The sequence below is a fragment of the Dendrobium catenatum genome, unplaced genomic scaffold (genome assembly GCF_001605985.2).
Source record: "Dendrobium catenatum unplaced genomic scaffold, ASM160598v2 fragScaff_scaffold_390, whole genome shotgun sequence".
Classification (NCBI taxonomy): Eukaryota; Viridiplantae; Streptophyta; class Magnoliopsida; order Asparagales; family Orchidaceae; genus Dendrobium; species Dendrobium catenatum.
The window spans coordinates 4844882-4862761 of record NW_021318852.1 but is presented as its reverse complement, the minus strand read 5'-3'; the positions used below and the strand labels follow the sequence as shown (position 1 = coordinate 4862761).

At 37.3% G+C, this 17880-nt stretch overlaps 1 protein-coding gene across 1 annotated transcript in view; it reads right to left on the bottom strand.

Annotated features, from left to right (window-relative positions):
• Nucleotides 1-17880, bottom strand: part of LOC110105706 — a 55610-nt gene that overhangs the window by 6338 nt on the left and 31392 nt on the right. Inside the window, exons 3-5 of the mRNA XM_028694016.1 lie at nt 6569-6703; nt 6271-6390; nt 6024-6155 (exon numbers count right to left, since the gene is read on the bottom strand). Of these exons, the coding sequence (XP_028549849.1) occupies nt 6024-6155; nt 6271-6390; nt 6569-6584 (268 nt within the window). The 5' untranslated portion in view covers nt 6585-6703. The remainder of the gene's footprint in view (nt 1-6023; nt 6156-6270; nt 6391-6568; nt 6704-17880) is intronic.

Genomic DNA, 17880 nt, shown 5'->3' with positions numbered 1-17880 from the left:
AAAAACTAAATTAACCTAAAATTTGCATGCATCACATTGTAAGATGAAATTTTCCATATTGAGACCATTATCTCCTTAACTCCATACTAACCACATGAAATGGAACATTCTCACCAAACACCTTGACCACTATTGAATTCCGAAGTTTATCTGAATTCTCCACTTCATTCTGTAAATGCAATTTGATCACTGAACCTTCTCCAGCAAATCCTTCCCCATAATCCAGATCCGTAACATTAACATTTGACTTTTTGCTCAAGCATTCTACAATACATTACTAGATGGTAGCTTAGTTACAACAGGTTGATTATCAACTATATTTCCCGCATTCAGCTCCCCTACTTCACAGAGATGATCTTTCTCCAAAACCGCCACCTTATCAACTTCCTGTGTAAGATCAGAAGAATTCGACTTCATAGAAACATCAGCCACCAAAACAGTCTCACCAGGAATTTTCAATCCCAAATTTGAATTAGACCAAGTAGAACCAACACCAATAGAATTCATATTAATTCTAGAATCCAGAAGAGGCCTAGATTTATGTGAAACATTAACCAAACTTTCTGCAGCTAAATTTTTTTCTTTACCTATGATTTCAATAGGTTTTTTCGGATTAAGCAACCCGCCTTCATTGACTGCCAGAGGCTTACCAAACATAATCTTGAATTTTCCATCTTGTGCAATCCCTGAGCTAACATCGCCAAAAGCCAGTGGAGAAGAAACCACATTCGACCGAGCTGAGAACAATGCACCCGGAATTGAACGCTGACCATCGAAAGGACCGCCAGCTATTGGAGGCCGGCGACCTTCCGCCACCTTCGGAAAAACAAAAAAGCACGCAATTGAAAATTTGAAAAATCCGATTTCTCTCTCTAAAAACTCAGACTTTCTCTCTCTAAAATTTAACTATTCCCTCAATTTGGTTATAACCCTAGTCTCATAGCTTCACCTACACTTGACTAGTATAAAAGGAAAGAAGTTAAGAATGGTATAGCAATTTTTACCATATGGATTTGAGACTAAATAACAAGATTGGAAACAAATTTGGCATTATGCCCTTGGATAGTATGGTACAGTCACCAGCCAACAAAAGAACATTTACCCAAGCATCTTTGAATTTTGAACAAATAACATAAATTAATTAGTTATATGCCAAAGCGATAATTTTTACAACAAACATATTTAAAAAAAAAAAAAGTTCAAAGGCTTCTCTTGTAAAGCTTGATTGTGCATCTTTACATTAACAATTCTCTAGCAAGGCAGGATCTCTATGATCCCTAGCCATTGCTAGGTCTCAAGTCTTAGATGAAAAAAGTGGAGGGTTGCATTAAGTAGTCGACAGCCAAGGTAAAACTTACCGAATAATCATGACATGAATACTTTAATACAAATTTGGAGTTTTGCTATTACAAAATTGAATATTGCATTGAGAATAAAATACTGTCTCGAGATACTAACAAAATATTCTACAATAGATTCAATGTCAAAATAGGATTTTAGAAAATTATATATCTGTAATTAAATATAATTCAAAAAATAACATATCATCTCAAAAGATGAATATAGAATTCTATAAAATGTATTTAAAAATAAAAATAGAGTTCTGAAAATCTAACCATTCTTTTAATTAGATGCAACAAGGAAAATAATATATTATCTTAGAAGATGAATATAACATTCTTCAAGACATCCAAAAATAAGAACGGATTTTAAAAAATTTATTATTTTTAAGATTAAATATAATAAAGAGAATATTATATCATATGGGAAGACAATAATGCATTATGCAAGTATATTTAAAATTAAAAATGAGTTTGAGAAGAAATCTACATTCCCAGATTTTTTTTTTATTTTTAAAAATAAAAAAAGTTTATTTTAATCTGTAGTTCTCAAATCCTTATCAGGGCAAACCCTATAGTTAATTAAATCCTAGGAGGGGTGATCCTAAGAAAACTCTCAATTACAACAATGATTCACCCTTTGATTACAAAGTAGAAAACAAGGAAATAAATAAAAGTTTTCAAAGAGAAAACTCAATGTTGAACAGTTCTTATCGGGTCAAAGGAGAAAATATAGGAAGTGCCGGATTTTTAGAAGCTCAGCGTCACCAGTCTATCATATATTGGGTTTTAATATTTTAGAGAGAAAATTTCTATATTTAAGTTGACATTTTATTAGAAATGTGGGGATTATATTCCCAGAGGGTGGAGACTTATTATTTTGGGTCTGCCCCGAATCCTAAGCCTAATTTGGGCACTAAACAACAATTGCTCGAACCTAACTAATGCAGTGTAAATCTAAACTTATCCCAGTCTGGATTGAGAAGCCAGCTAATCACTTAGGCGCTTAAAATCCATGAATCCGGTCTCTTTAAGAAAGATGGGTAGGGATGTTGTTTTTTAAGTGTTGCATATTGGAGCAGATCCTAATCAGCCCATTAACTTATGCAGGGTGATTGATGCTTGAAAAAATATATATAATTAAATTTTTTAACTTTTTTAATTTATTTCTAATACAATGTATGATGATCAATCTTAAATGCATAAATGAAATGAAGTAGACCTGTCAATTTCGGGTTACGGGTCGAACCCGACCCGACCCGTAACTGACCCGAATTTATTCGGGTTCGGGTCAACCCGACCCGGATTTATAAACAGGTCGGTTTTCGAAACCCGGAACCGACCCGACCCGGTTATCCGTTTATATAGTAATTTTAATGCTAATTTCAGGAAAAAAAAAGGTAAAGTGCAAACAAAAAAAGTGAAAAACTGCAAAGCAGCAATTATACATTTAGAGAAATAATAATTTACAAATTATCCAATACTCGAATTACAAACATCATTTACACATTTGTTTTAGTTACCAAATTACAAACTCAATTCAATTTTAAAGATTTCCAACATTTGAACATCCAAATTGCTCCCCTCGTCTGAGTCGTCTCCTCGAAATACTAGCTTCAAATCTGCAATGACCTGAAATAAAATCAATTCTATAGTTTGCAAAATCAAATATGTAAAAAAATACATTGCTCTGCTCAGATTAAACCTTCAGATTCATTAATCATTTAACCTCATAATGAGATCATTGCGACGTAAGTTTAATCAATATTGTCATATTGACAAATTACCATCCTAAGTGACAATTTATATTAACTTAATTAATATCTATTCTTCGAATAAGATTGTAAGATAGTATCTGCTATTCTAAGTTAATAAAAATTGTCACTTGGTTGTAAATTATAATAGGACATAAGATGATTAGAACTTGCACTTATAAGATTCCCACTTACATCTTAGAAGGTTATTCATCATCGCTTCATTGCAATTTTCATTTTTCAACTTCCATAATCCAAAGTCCAAACAGAAGCACTGAACTACTGAAGCACAGAAGCAGCATAATAACCCGCAGCCATAATGCCCACACAAAGCCTCAGCCAGTCAGCCCTCAGCCCTCAAACCCGAGAACTGAACCAAATGCCCACACAAAGCTTGCAAAGTCCCTTAGCCAAATGCAACGGGTTACAGTCTTACAGAATACAGACTTACAGCATTTTGAACTAAACAAAATTTTGAACTTAACAGAAGCAGCATCAGGCCCTCAGTCCTCAGGCCCGAGAAACCAAATAAACGGCAGCAGCATAATAAGTTAATAACACAGAAATACATAACCAGTGAACCAGTGAAGTGAGTGAACCACAAATGAACAGAACAACAACAGAATGACAGAAATACAGAACCAGTGAACGGTGAACCACAGTCCACGAAATACCCGGTGAAAAAAAAATAGTAAATGTAATTCCCTAACTGGCTAACTGCCTCAACCCGACAGCCCTCAAGGACTCAAAGCTAGAGAGTAGAGAAAAATCATTAATAAACCCTAGATTTCACAAAAAACAGTAAAGTGCTGAGTGCATCACAAAAAAATCTTCATGGCTTCATCTTCTAAATAAACCCTAGATTTCCCGAAAAACATTAAAGTGCATCACAAAAAAATCTTCATGGCTTCATCTTCTAAATAAACCCTAGATTTCCCGAAAAACATTAAAGTGCATCACAAAAAAATCTTCATGGCTTCATCTTCTAAATAAACCCTAGATTTCCCGAAAAACATTAAAGTGCATCACAAAAAAATCTTCATGGCTTCATCTTCTAAATAAACCCTAGATTTCCCGAAAAAAACCCTAGATTTCACGGGAATACCGAATACGGGATTGAAGATCACAAAATCTTATAAAATGAAGAACACAAAATATCAAAGTCAAAACCTTCATGGCTTCATCTTCTAAAGCTAAACTATCAAAAAATACTAATAGCAATGAGAAACGAGATACAAACAGTGAAATAGATTAGGGAATGTGTGAAGCGTAAGCGTAGACGCCTTCGTGCCGAGTGCCGACGAGACTAAGAGGCGGAGACTGGAGTCTGGAGAGAAGACTGAGAGGCGGAGAGGAGAATGAGAGATTCGGAAACCCTAAACAGAACTCAGGAGACGGAACGAGACGAGAAGTCGAGAATCGAGAGGCGAGCCGCGAGAGCTGAGACTGAGAGCATATGAGTCGCTCGACGCCTCGACAGATGCCCTAAATATTTCAAGTCGCGGGTCAATTCGGGTTTTAATCGGGTTTCCGGGTCAACCCGGACCCGACCCGAATAATTATATGGGTCGAAATTGCAGAACCGAACCCGACCCGTTATTTATCCGGGTCGACCCGAACCCGAGAATTTCGGGTCGGTTTCGGATCGGGTTTTCGGGTCGGATCAATTGTTGACAGGTCTAATATGAAGCAATTTGAAAATTAGACTTGGAAAATATATTTTTTCCTAGAGACTGTAAAACATCCCCTTGACAGAACTACACCCTACTGTATACCCGGGATGATGAAACCATGGGATCTTAATCAGGTGTACCTTCCTCCCCCACTATTAAGACTAAAACACTTGTACACTTTTGCACTTCTTGCACAACTAAATATATTTTCATCATTAATTGAGAGTACACTTCTACGCACAACTAAATATACTTTCATCCTTAATTGAGAGTACACTTCTACGCATAAGAAGGGGTAATTAGCTATAAGGGCTTGCGCTCATAGGAAGTGGAACCTCATAACTAAATAAACCCTAATACCGGTCATTATGGAAAATCTGGTTAAATTAGAATTCAATCCACCTCAGGAAAAATGGAACCTTAGGCTTGCGAAAGCAGGGTTCATATTGTAGCACAATATTTCATTTTCCTGAGCAGAACAAGTTTACCTTCAATTCCCTCTTTAGTCTTATCAACAAGAAAAACATCATCAGCAAAAAGCATACACCAAAATAAATCCTCTTACAAATGTCTAGTAAGGACATCCATGACTAAAGCAAAAAAGATATGGGCTTAAAGATGACCCTTGATGTAATCCAATTGAAATAATCATGCATACATATTCGCGAGGGAAGTTTGGGGAGGGCACTTACTATTTAGGTCCGCCCGGTGTCGTGGTGCTGCAATTTAGTTGCAGACAAGGCGAACAGGAGACGCATAATTGCCAGAGAATCTGAAAATCAAAATTCCAATTGAAACTGAATCTAAGTGAGCATACCTTCTTGTTTTCGTTTCTTCACAATTTTATAAGACTTAGCTAGTAGTTGCTTCAGGGTCGTGGGGACGTGTGACGACGAGCTATGATTATGCTTACTAGTATTGTAAAATAATGAAGTCATTCTATTAGGATCATTTCTTTGAGCGAAGCACCCTTTTCTGAATTTGCAGTCGCAAACTCCTCATGCTAAGCCAGTGAATTCCTTATTAGCCAGCTTATCTTCTAGTTTATTTCATAATCAAAAGATGGACGGTTTTCTGTAGTATATATTTTATATATATGCGGCCCATTGCAAACTTCAAATCCATCCATTTTACTATGAAACACTTGTAATAAAATAAAAAAATATGAGGTGAATGTCCAAAATATAAATATGATAGCTATCAGGATGAATTTATTCATGGAAAGGAACCGAAAAAAAAAAATTAGATATATTTACCTGAATGTCCACCACCACGAATTTTCCCAACTATTTGGGAAGAAGGATGAAACAGTCGATCCATTGTTGTGGTCGTTGTAAGTGCCACTGATCTAATCGCACCATTATTTCTTTCAGCTTTGTTTTTAAATTCTGCAAAGAAGACATACCATTAAATTAATGCATGCTTTATTCTTACAGTTCATAAAAAATTCAACCCTTTCAGTTATGCTAGGATCAGCAGTGTAATTACTCTATGTATGCTCACCATGTTTCTGCGAAACCTGCTTAGGTGAAGAGAAGCAGTCTTGCACAATAAATGAAACATTTTGTACGGGCAATGATGACTTTCTAATATCAGATTTACTTGAGATGGCATTGCTCGAAGCTGCAAAAGAGACTCAATATCTTTGAAACACCATCATAAATAAATTCAATGGAATGTCAACTTCAAACTTTCCCTGATTGTGTTAAGGTCGGACTACATGGACAGATTTAGTCAAAAGTCTTAACAGGAATGTCCTACATTTCCAGAGAGGAAAGCACAGAATCAGCATTGAGCATACCTTCCTTGCAGTCCATTGCTTTGCCTTCTTTCAGTTTGATATCACATTTGGCAGCATTATCAAAATAGTGCTTATGTGCAGTTTTTTCCAATAATCTCTTAAACGATTTGAACTCAGAGGTTTTCGCACCCTCAACTGAATGAACATAAAAACAAAATAAAATATAGAATATCTTCCAAGATGTAAAAGAAAAACGTTGAAACAAATTCAACCACTGAGGTTATTTGGGATAATCTTATACAAAGTGTTTTCATGATTCTTTCCATTTTCAAGATTAAAAAAGATGATTACATGATTTCTTCAATTGTTAAGATAGAAAAGAAGCATCATCTTATCTCAACTGCATCTTATCTCAACTGCTTTATTAAAGAAGAGGAAAGGACATTATGGCCAACAACGAAGTCTCAGAATATTGTGATATTGCCTAAAAACATTGCTTTTGGTGCATGCTTAGTTTAATTAAGGTTCAGCGCAGCTGACTGCACTACTTTTTTTTAGAAAATATTTTTCAAGTTCCTTTTATTATTATTTTATTTTTAAGCTGGCATCCTCCATCAAGCTGTTTGAACTTTTAAACGGATTAACTCTCTTGTAAAGTACTTTTAAAATACTTTTCAAGGGGACTATAGCCTTTTCTTACCTAAGCAACAGAGCATCCCACTAGTATTAGTCTATTGTTGACTATTAAGGACCAGCCGATTTTAAAATTAATACAACCAAGAAAACTCGTTAAGGGAATGCACTTGCAGAAAGAAAAAGAATGAACTCATAACACAAATTAAGTGCGGCAAAGATTTGAAATGATACTTTATTGATGAGCTTTCAAATGGAGAGATTTTTTCACAATAAATGATTATAGATTATTGATTAAGATATAATCTCACATTATTAGTAAACTCATATTCATTAGGGTTAGATTAATCAAGCATATATGAGAGCCTACACTGGATTTAACAGGTTGTTGCTTATGAACCTACTTGAACCACTTACAACTTGAAACTCATTGATGCTCTGAGTTGTTGAAAGACCGGCAAGGCGCCTACTGCCCGATGACTCGCGAAGTTACCTAACAGGGCTACTCACCCATTAACTTGACCATTAGACTTGAGTATTCATCAACTAATTAGGAATTATGTCAGACCGGTCCCTAGTGGACCGGTCCAATCGGCCCCTTGCCAAGGGCCGGCTCAAGTGTAAGGTAGGAAGCTGGCAAGACAGAGGGAGAGGGAGAGGGAGATAGGGCCCACTAATTCAAATTCAAATGTTTTGGAGCCAAAGGAGGGGGTGGCAAGAGCTGATTTGTTATTTGGCTTAAACGATTAATTGCATGCTTTAAGTAAGTGGGGAAAATTAGTGTTAGGGTAATGCTTTGTTTGTGGCTGATTTTGGGAGTTCTTGCCATGGTGTCTGGGGCTCTAGATACATCTAGAGATTGGGAGAGATTGATCATCCTCTCTGGAGGATCACTTGTATCTTGTCGTTTTCTCCCATTAGTTGTTTTTTCTCAATAAAAATGATTGTTTTCCTCTGATTTTCCTCAAACTAATGGAGTTTTCTCGTTATTTTTGTCTCTTCTTAGGGTTTACTTGAGATCTTCAAATATTTACTAACAAATTGGCATCAAAGCTAATTTTGGGACCGTTGAGGGGCAGTTATTGTGAATTTTAGCGGCTGTTCCTGGGTCGATGAAAGGGGAAATTGCTATTTTTTAGGGTCGAGATCAAAATTTTTTAATCTACAAAAATTCGGGGATTAATGGCAGCCAAGAAAGTGGATGCACTGGAGGAAAAACTTGAAGGGGAAATGAGTCAAATAAAAGCAACGGTGGAGAACCAAATTTCATCCGTGGAAGACAGGGTTTCCAATCAAGATATTGAAGAATCAAAATCAAATGGCAGCATCGGAGGCAAGGGGACCATAAGGAAGAAACAAGAATTTTGAAATTTGCATGAGGGAAAACAATGTGAAGATCCTTGAGGAGAGGGGTGGGCAATTTGAAGAGAGGTGTGGTTATGGGGAGGATGAACAAAGGGGCGCTGGTTGGAGAGAAAAGAAGGGGATTATGGTAGGAAGGGTGCCGATTTTGAAGGAAAGAGGGGAGAAAGTAAATAGGGGTTTGGGTATGAGCATGGAAGGGAAGATCGGGAGACTTGGAGGGAGTCAAGCACTTTGGAGAGGAAAAATTATGAAGGAATACAGGAAAACGAGGAAGATCAAGGTGAGGAAGCTGAAGATGCCTATTTTTGAAGGGGGGAATGCACATGAATGGATCTACAAGGTGGAGAGATATTTCATCGTAAATGGGCTGATGGAGGGGGGAGAAATTGACAGCAGTGGGCTTATGTTTGGAGGGGAAGGCACTGTCGTGGTACCAGTGGAGGGACTAGAGGAGACCCATAACGAGTTGGAGGGAGTTCAATGAATGCTTATTCGAACGTTTCCAAACCAACATTGGAGAAGACTTCTATGAGCAATTCTTTGCCCTACTACAGGAAGAATCAGTGGTAGACTACCGCAAGCAGTTTGAGTAATTGGCCAGTCGGGTGAAGCGACTATCAGAGACTACTTTGAAGGGTAACTTCAGGAAGGGACTCAGATCCGAGATCAAAGCCGCAATGATGGTCATGAGATCTCGTGATTTGGGAGAGGCAATGGAGCTGGCACAACTGGTGGAAGATCAGATGTACCAGGAGAAGGGAGCCAAAGGCAGCAATTCAGGTGGCTCTTATAGAATGACAACTACTTTTCTAGCACCCAAGGGGCCTACAGCAAGCCAACTTCGAGAGACCCCCAGGGAAAAGCCAATAAGAAGAGGAAGTGGGAGCAACTTCAAAAGGCTGATAGAGAGGGAGATGCAACAGAAGAGGTCAAAGGGACTATGCATCAGATGTGATAAGAAGTATACTCCATGGCACAGGTGTAGGGACTGAACTCTTCAGGTTCTCACCGTCTGTGATGATGAAGAAGCTGAGGAGAGAGGTGAGAGTGAGTTAAAGGGAGAGATGGAGGACAAGCTACATCTAGACATGGCAGAGGTTTTCCTGAACTCAATGATAGGATTCACTCCAAATCATACCATGATGAAAGGGGGGATAGAGGACAGAGAGGTGGTGGTGTTGATTGACAATGGGCTACCCACAATTTCATTTCTACCCAGGTCGTCAACCAATTGGGAGTGGAATTGGTGAATGCAGGTTATTAAGAGGTGATGATGGGTACAGGGAAGATGGAGAAAGGCCAAGGAATCTTTAGAGGAGTGGTGTTGATCATGCAAGGGATTCAGATGAGAGGATTTTCTCCAACTAAAGTTAGGGAGCACTGACGTTATCCTGGGGATGAAGTTGTTACATACCTTAGGTGAAACCAAGGTCAACTGGGGGGCACTAATGATGGAGCTTGTGGTGGATGGGAGAAGGGTAGTGATAAGGGGAGATGCAGGGCTCTTCAAAGACATGGTATCTCTTAAAACCATAGTGAGAAGTATACAGAAGGTGGGGGAAGGATTTTTGGTGGAGTTGCACAGGATGGAGGGGCTTATAGATTGGAGGAAGGAGTGGATATTCCTCTTTCAGTACATCTGTTGATTCAGCAATTCAGCAAAAATTTTCAACTACCTCAGGGATTGCCACCACCAAGGGAGCAGGAGCATGCTATAACCTTGAGAGGTGTGTCAACTATCAGCATCTGGCCCTACCGCTATCTTCAATTTCAGAAGGATGAGATTGAGAAATTGATTAGAGAGATGCTGGAGGTAAGAATTATCAGGCCCAGTGTTAGTCCTTTTTCTAACCCAATATTACTAGTTAAGAAAAAGGATGAGAGTTGGAGGTTCTGTGTTGACTACAGGGCGGTAAATAAGAAAATTGTGTCAGATAAGTTTCACATACCAGTGATAGATGAGCTGAGTGTGTTTGTTTGAAAAGTTTTTTTTAAAAGGTTAATTATTTATGGGAGTTTAACTTCTAAAATCTCAATTTTGAAATTGAATGCATCATTATGAAAGGTATATCATCTCAGAAGGCGAACATACCATTCTCTAATGGGTTTAATTTACAGCGTTAAAAATTCATCATAATCACAACAACAACAACATCAAGCCTTTGTCCCACTACATGGGGTCAACTACATGAATCCTTTTCGCCATTGTGTACTGTTAAAAGTCAAATTCTCATTTAAATCTAATAAAGAAAGATCATTTCTAATATTTTCTAACTAGGACTTTTTGGGTCTACCTCTACCTTTCTTAACATAAGTCAAATCTAATACCTCAACTTTCTAACTTGGACATCGAAAGTCCTCTGTTTAACTCGAAACTTCAAGCACATCTTTTCCAATATTCTTAATATCATTAGCCATTTTTCCCACATAATATTAGCATCGTCATGCATTTACAAAATCTTAAGATCTAAAATCTTACTCTCAAAAATATTTTTGTTAATATTTTTTAAATGCCCCCATTTAATCCTATAAAATTGTTTTATTTTATTTTTTTATTTTATGCTCATTTATCTTAAAGTTCAAAACTAATAATCAATGTTTGGTACATAAATTCACTCGGAATAACTTTACAATCTTTGCAATCTAAACGATCTATTTTTTTTATAAGAAAATAATCAATCTGCATTTTACTATATTCATTTTTCTAAGTGAGAAGATACTCATCTATTTTCTTAAATAAGGTATTAGCTATTAAAAAATCATACAATGACAACAACAACATCAAGCCTTTGTTCCACTATGTGGGGTCAGCTACATGAATCCTTTTTCGTCATTGTGTCCGGTTAAAAGTCAAATTCTCATTTAAATCTAATAAAGAAAGATCATTTATAATATTTTCTAACCAAGTCTTTTTAGGTCTGTCTCTATCTTTCTTAACATAAGTCGAATCTAATACCTCAACTTTCCTAACCAAGACATTGGAATGCCTCCGTTTAATGTGACCAAAACATCCAAGGCGACTCTCTCTAATCTTATCTTCCACTGGAGTATTAAAAAATCATAAGCTAAAAAAAATCTAATATGATCTTACCACCTTCATTTGTCATTCCAAACACATGGCCACCATGAATGCTTTTAAAATCATCTACCTCTCTACCAACATGTCTATTTAAATCTCCTCCAATAAAATTTTTTTTTCAAAAGGTATCTTTTGTATCAATTCTTCCAAGTCATTCTAAAATTTTAATTTTAAACACATATCCAAACCTACTTGATAAGCATAAGCACTTATAATATTAATAATCTTATCATTAACAATAATCTTTAAAGCTATAATTCTATTTTCAATTCTGTTAATTTTTATAACATTATCCTTCAAACTCTTATATATAATCACACATACACTATTTCTAATACGACTCCTATCAGAATACCATAGTTTATATCATAAACTATCAATCTCCTTAGCCTTCTCTCCAACCCATTTAATTTTCTGAATGCATAGAATATTTATCTTCTTATGAATCATAATATATATTAATTTCATTAATTTTTTGGTAAGAGAGCCAATATTACAAGTTCTTATCCTAATTTTGGTTTTATGGACTAGCTTCTTTGCTCACATTCGTCCTTGATATGGGAACCCTTGCCTATTTAACACTACACCCAGGTGTCGGTGCAGCAGCCCTTGCACATTTGTCGTTGTATTCAGACCATACAGCGCGTCGCTTCCAAAAGACACCCTAACATTAACATAATTTTTTAAAGGATTCATGTCATGATTATTCGATAAGTTTTATACTAGCTGTCGACTATCTAACGCAACCCTCTACTTTTCTCATCCAACACTTGGGACCTGGCAACGGTAGTGTTTAAAAATTCATCATGATTATCGTAATTAAATTCAAGCAAGAACTATATATGACCCTTGGTCAACTTGGGGGGGGGGGTCAAAGACTCAAAGTGGGTTTAGCAAACTGCTCAATATATCATAATCAAGGGTCAGGATGTGGTTATAAGGCTCTAAAGTCAAATTTCACTGGATGGCAAGTCCAGTGGCATTGGTTGTAAATATTTGAATGTTTTACATCCTTTGAAAATAGATTTAGTTTCTGGGGTTAGTGGCCTCATATTAAGCTCAAATTTGGATGGTAGATCCTAGAGACATGCCTTATTAATATGCAATTGATAGATCATGAATCAGGGTCATTCGACTAGGTTTTGAAGTGTTTGAAAAATCACTGGAAAAGGCTTTCAAGATAGAGCCTTTGAACCTTGGATTTTGGTTTGAATTTTTTGATTTGATATGAATTTTGGGTTTGAATAATTGAAATTGAATTATCTAAATCATTTTTTATCATTTGGATGATCATAAGTGATTAGATAAGGTTGAAGCTAGATTGGAGGCTGAATTAAGGTTTAAGCTTGAATTGAGATCTGGATAGGTTAGAAGTCTGGGCTTGATTTGAATCTGGATTGACCTAAGATCTGGATGTATCCTAGGGTCTGGATAGATCCTAGGGTCTAAATGAATATGGGATCTGGATTGGCACTAGTGACCTCATACAAAATAAAGTCAACATAGTGGGGCAATTATCTTCATCAAATAGATCTGAAGTCAGGATATCATCAAATTAGGATGAGGAATGAGGATGTGCCCAAGACTACTTTCAGAACACATGAAGAGCATTATGAGTTCTAAGTGATGCCTTTTGGCCTCACTAACACTCCAGCCACATTTCAGTCCCTTATGAATAAGGTCTTCAGGCCCTATCTCAGGCGATTTGTGTTGGTATTCTTCAATGATATCCTAGTTTACAATATGACAGAGGAGGAGCACTGAAAGCACTTGAGGAGGGTGTTAGAGGTGTTATAGGAGCACCACCTGAGGGCCAACCTGAAGAAATGTTATTTTGCCCACACCAGTGTGGAGTATTTGGGGCAAACTTATCTAAGGTGGGGGAGGCAGTAGACCAAGCAAAAATTGAGGCTATGTTGAGATGGTTAGTGCCTAAGAATCTCAAGGAACTGAGGGGATTCCTAAGACTAACTTGATACTACAGGAGGTTCATGAAGGGGTATGGCATCATCGCATGGCCACTAACAAAACAGTTGAAGAATGATGAATTCTTATAGGGGGTGGCTATAATAGCTTTTGAGAGCTTTAAGAAGCCATGACATCTGTACTAGTCTTAGCCCTACCAGACTTCACCCAGGTCATCATTGTGGAGACATGCCTCAGGATATGGATTTGGGGCAGTGCTCAAGCAGAACTGTTGACCCATTGCCGATTTCAGCCAGGTGTTGATAACCAAGGCAAGGCTGAAATCAGTTTATGAGAGGGAGATAATAGACATTGTGTTAGCCATCCAGAAGTGGCGGATGGGATAATTTTGAAACCCATTGGAGCAACGGATGGTGACAGAGGAGCATCAGAAGTGGTTGTTTAAATTGTTGGGGTATGATTTTGAAATCCAGTACATGCCAGGAGTGGAGAACAAGGCGACAGATGCCTTGTCCAAATGTATGGGGGAGATACATGTGATAGCAGAGTCGATCCCACTAATGTAGGATTGGGAGACCATTAAGGAGGAGAGCATCAGAGATGATGAGTTAGGGAAGATTAGGGGTGATTTACTAAATGAGGGGAGTAGCCACCCAGATATTCGTTGAAAGGGGAGTCTTCTATACCAAGGAAGGTTTATGATGCCTAAGACATCAATCCACATTCCACACTTGCACCAAGAGTTCCATGAGAGCGCTATTAGTGGTCATTGTTTAAAATTGCGCAATATGAGGCTCACCTTGAGGCCCGCCTTTGTGCAATTCCAGTAAAAAACGCCTCGATGCTTACGCCTCGAGATTTTTTTATGAGGCTTGCGCCTCAACTTGGTTGAGGCCCGCCTCGCCTCACGCTATATATATTAAAATTTACATAAATATTGAAGTAAATGCCCGCCATTGGACTCTATAAGAGAGGAGGAAGGGGGGGAGAGAGCAGTTCATCATAATGATGATTCAAATAAAGAACCCCTTAGTGATGATAGTGCTGATGACTTATGAGTTCTTATATGATATGTCATTGCTATTTATTTTTGAAAATTTGAAGTATATATTAATGAAAAGAATACTGGGATTTGGGAAAGATAGAATTTTGAGTTAAACTATATTTCATGTTGTCTTATTATTAGGATATTTTGATTTCACTTCATATCTTATGCTTTTTTATGTTTTATATTATTCACTCATTAGTATATAAAAATTTTATCATTTTATGTTTACGCAATCTTTTGATTTTCAGGCTTACGCATAAAAACGCCTTGAGGCTTACGCCTCGCCTCATGATTGAAAAAATGCCTCAATACCCGAATATGCAATTTTAAACATTGTTAGTGGTCATACAGGGGTGCAGAAGACGTACAGGAGACTAGCCTCAGAGTTGTACTAGAAGGAGATGCATAAGGATGTGGAGGAGATGGTAGCCAGATGTGAGATCTATTAGAGGAACAAGTACATGGCCATGTCTCTAGGGGGATTACTATAGCCGTTTCTTTACTAGGTCAGGTGTGGGAGGATGTATCCATGGATTTCATATATGGATTACCCTGATCAGAATGGTTCACAATAATTCTAGTGGTGGCAGACAAATTGAGCAAGTATGCTCATTTCATTCCCCTACAACATCCATACACAACAGTAATAGTGGCATCAACTTTCATTAGAGAGGTGATCAGACTATATGGAGTACCAAAGTCTATAGTATCTAACAAGGATTAGGTGTTCCTCAACCATTTCTGAAAGGAGTTGTTCAGGCTATAGGGGACAATATTGAAGAGGAGCACTGCCTACCACCCACAGACGGATGATCAGACCAAAGTGGTTAACAGGAGTTTAGAACATATCTGAGATGCTTTATGTTAGAGACACCCAAGTTGTGGGCCAAGTGGCTGGCATGGGCAGAGTATTGGTATAATACCACTTATCATTTTGCCTCTCAAATGACCTGGTTCAAGGTGTTGTACGAAAAGGACCCTCCTCATCTGATGTATTTTGGGCATAGTAGCACCCTAGTTACTTCAGTAGATGAGAGGGACCGGGTATTAGAAGAATTGAAGAGGCATGTACTGAGGCCCCAGCAAATTATGAAGAAACATACAGATAGACATTGAAAGGACATCCAATTTGAGAAAGGGGAAAAGGTGTTCTTAAAACTCTTATAGGCAGAAGATCATCGCCAACAGGAGAAATGAGAAGCTTGCATCAAGATATTTTGGGCCATTTGAGGTAATAAAGAGAACTGGAGAGGTAACATATAGCCTAAAATTGCCATCGACAACAACCATACATCCTGTTTCCATGTATCACAATTGAGGCAAATCGGGGATCATGCAGCGAGCTCAGAGCTATAAATGATGTTGATAGAAGACTTAAAAGTGATAATGGAACCCTTAGAGTTGATGGGGGTTCGCCAGGGGGAAACAAGGAAGCTCTAATAAAATGGAAGAGCCTACCTAACTACGATGCCACATAGGAGCCTTATGAGAGGGGAAACATCAGTTTCCCTCATTTCACCATAAGGACATGGTGATTCTTTGGGAGGGCGATATTGTTAAACCAGTCCCTAGTGGACCGGTCCATCTAGCCTCTTGCCACGGGCTTGCAAGAGAGAGGGAGAGGGAGGTGGGGCCCACTAATTCAAATTCAAATGTTTTGGAGCCAGGGGGGGGGGAAGCAAGGGCTAATATATCATTTGGCTTAAATGATTAATTGCATGCTTTAAGGGGGGAAATTAGTGTTAGGGTTATGCTTTGTTTGTGGCTAATTTGGGGAGCTTTTATCCTGGTGTCATGGACTCTAGATTCGTTTAGAGATTGGGTCTCCTCTCGAATTGAGGATCACTTGTATCTTGTTGTTTTCTTCCATTAGTTGTTTTTTCTCAATAAAAAATGTTGTTTTATCAATAAAAAATGTTTTTTCCTCTGATTTTTCTCAAACTTGTGGAGTTTTCTCGTTGTTTTTGTCTCTCTTGTTAGTGTTTACTTGAGATCTTCAAGTATTTCCTAACAAATTCTGGATAGAATAACTCAGCAAGGCTACTCACCCTTAATCTAGCATTCATCTAAATTTCTAGACTGGCAACCAACCGCAAGTCAAACTTACTTGCTACACAACCAATTACATTGAGTCCAAGTCATATATTTCTATAAGAATTATGCACATATGTATTGCCAACAGTATTCGCCAAAACCTTTCCCTATTAGTTTTTTGCAAAATCTCTTCTAGATTCTCCTCAAAATCTTTTCATTTATCTCCTTAAACAATTTACATCATTGGATCCCAATTTATCCATGAAAGAAACCTAACCTTACAAGCAAGCAAGCTCTAGAGACTTGAAGCTAGGGGTGTAAACCAATCAAGTCGAGCTCGACTCACTCCTAATTTGAGCTTGAGCTTAATTAATTAATTATGTTCAAGCTCGAGCTCAAGCTTTATTCTACGAGTTCAAGGCGCCTCATGAGCCGGTTTGTTTATTATGAGAAAAGAAAATAATTATGATTTAAGCTATTATTATAATAAATATAAAAAATGATAAATTAATGAACTTCAAAAAATTATAATCTCCAAAATACTTAAAATACGATATAGGTTCTATACATCAAAATGATCAAAAATTTACGCTCTATTTTCTAAAATTATTCCCGTCGAAAACCGACAACCTCAAATTTTTCACTTAAAACTCGTCGCGGCGCTTTGAAAAGCGTGCGAGGTCTAAAACGACATTTTGCGGGTTTTACAAAAAATGATAAAAAAATGACATCCAGTATAGACTACTCTGGGCACATTTCATGCTCTACTAAACAGTGATATGATATTTAGTCTCTAGCCCAACTCTCAACTTTGGGACAAGGGACCTTCTGTCTAGTGTTCGTGGGCAAGTCGGTGAAGGTGAGTATTCATTTGGGCCGAGCTGGGAAGAATGCCACCAGTGAGTCTTCAAATACTATCTAAAATATTAACTCCATGAGCCCATTTAACAACTATGATATTTTGATGATAAAAAACAAATGATTTGAAGGTACTAATGTTCAGAATATCAAAAATGACAATCTAATAATCAAAGCAATTGAAGTCAAATTAACAAGAAATTAACACATTTTCTCTCATTAAAAGTTTAGGCCAAATCCTTAGATTCTAAGTATACAACACCCTTCCCTACCTTTAAAACATAATTAAAATAAATTCAATTTTCGGAATTAAATAAATCAAAAATTAGAAAATATAGTTTTTCAAGCAAAACCCATGTATTTACTTCTAAAATCCTCCCAACAACCTATGAAAACCATGGGGATCAAAAATATCATGATTGGGGATAA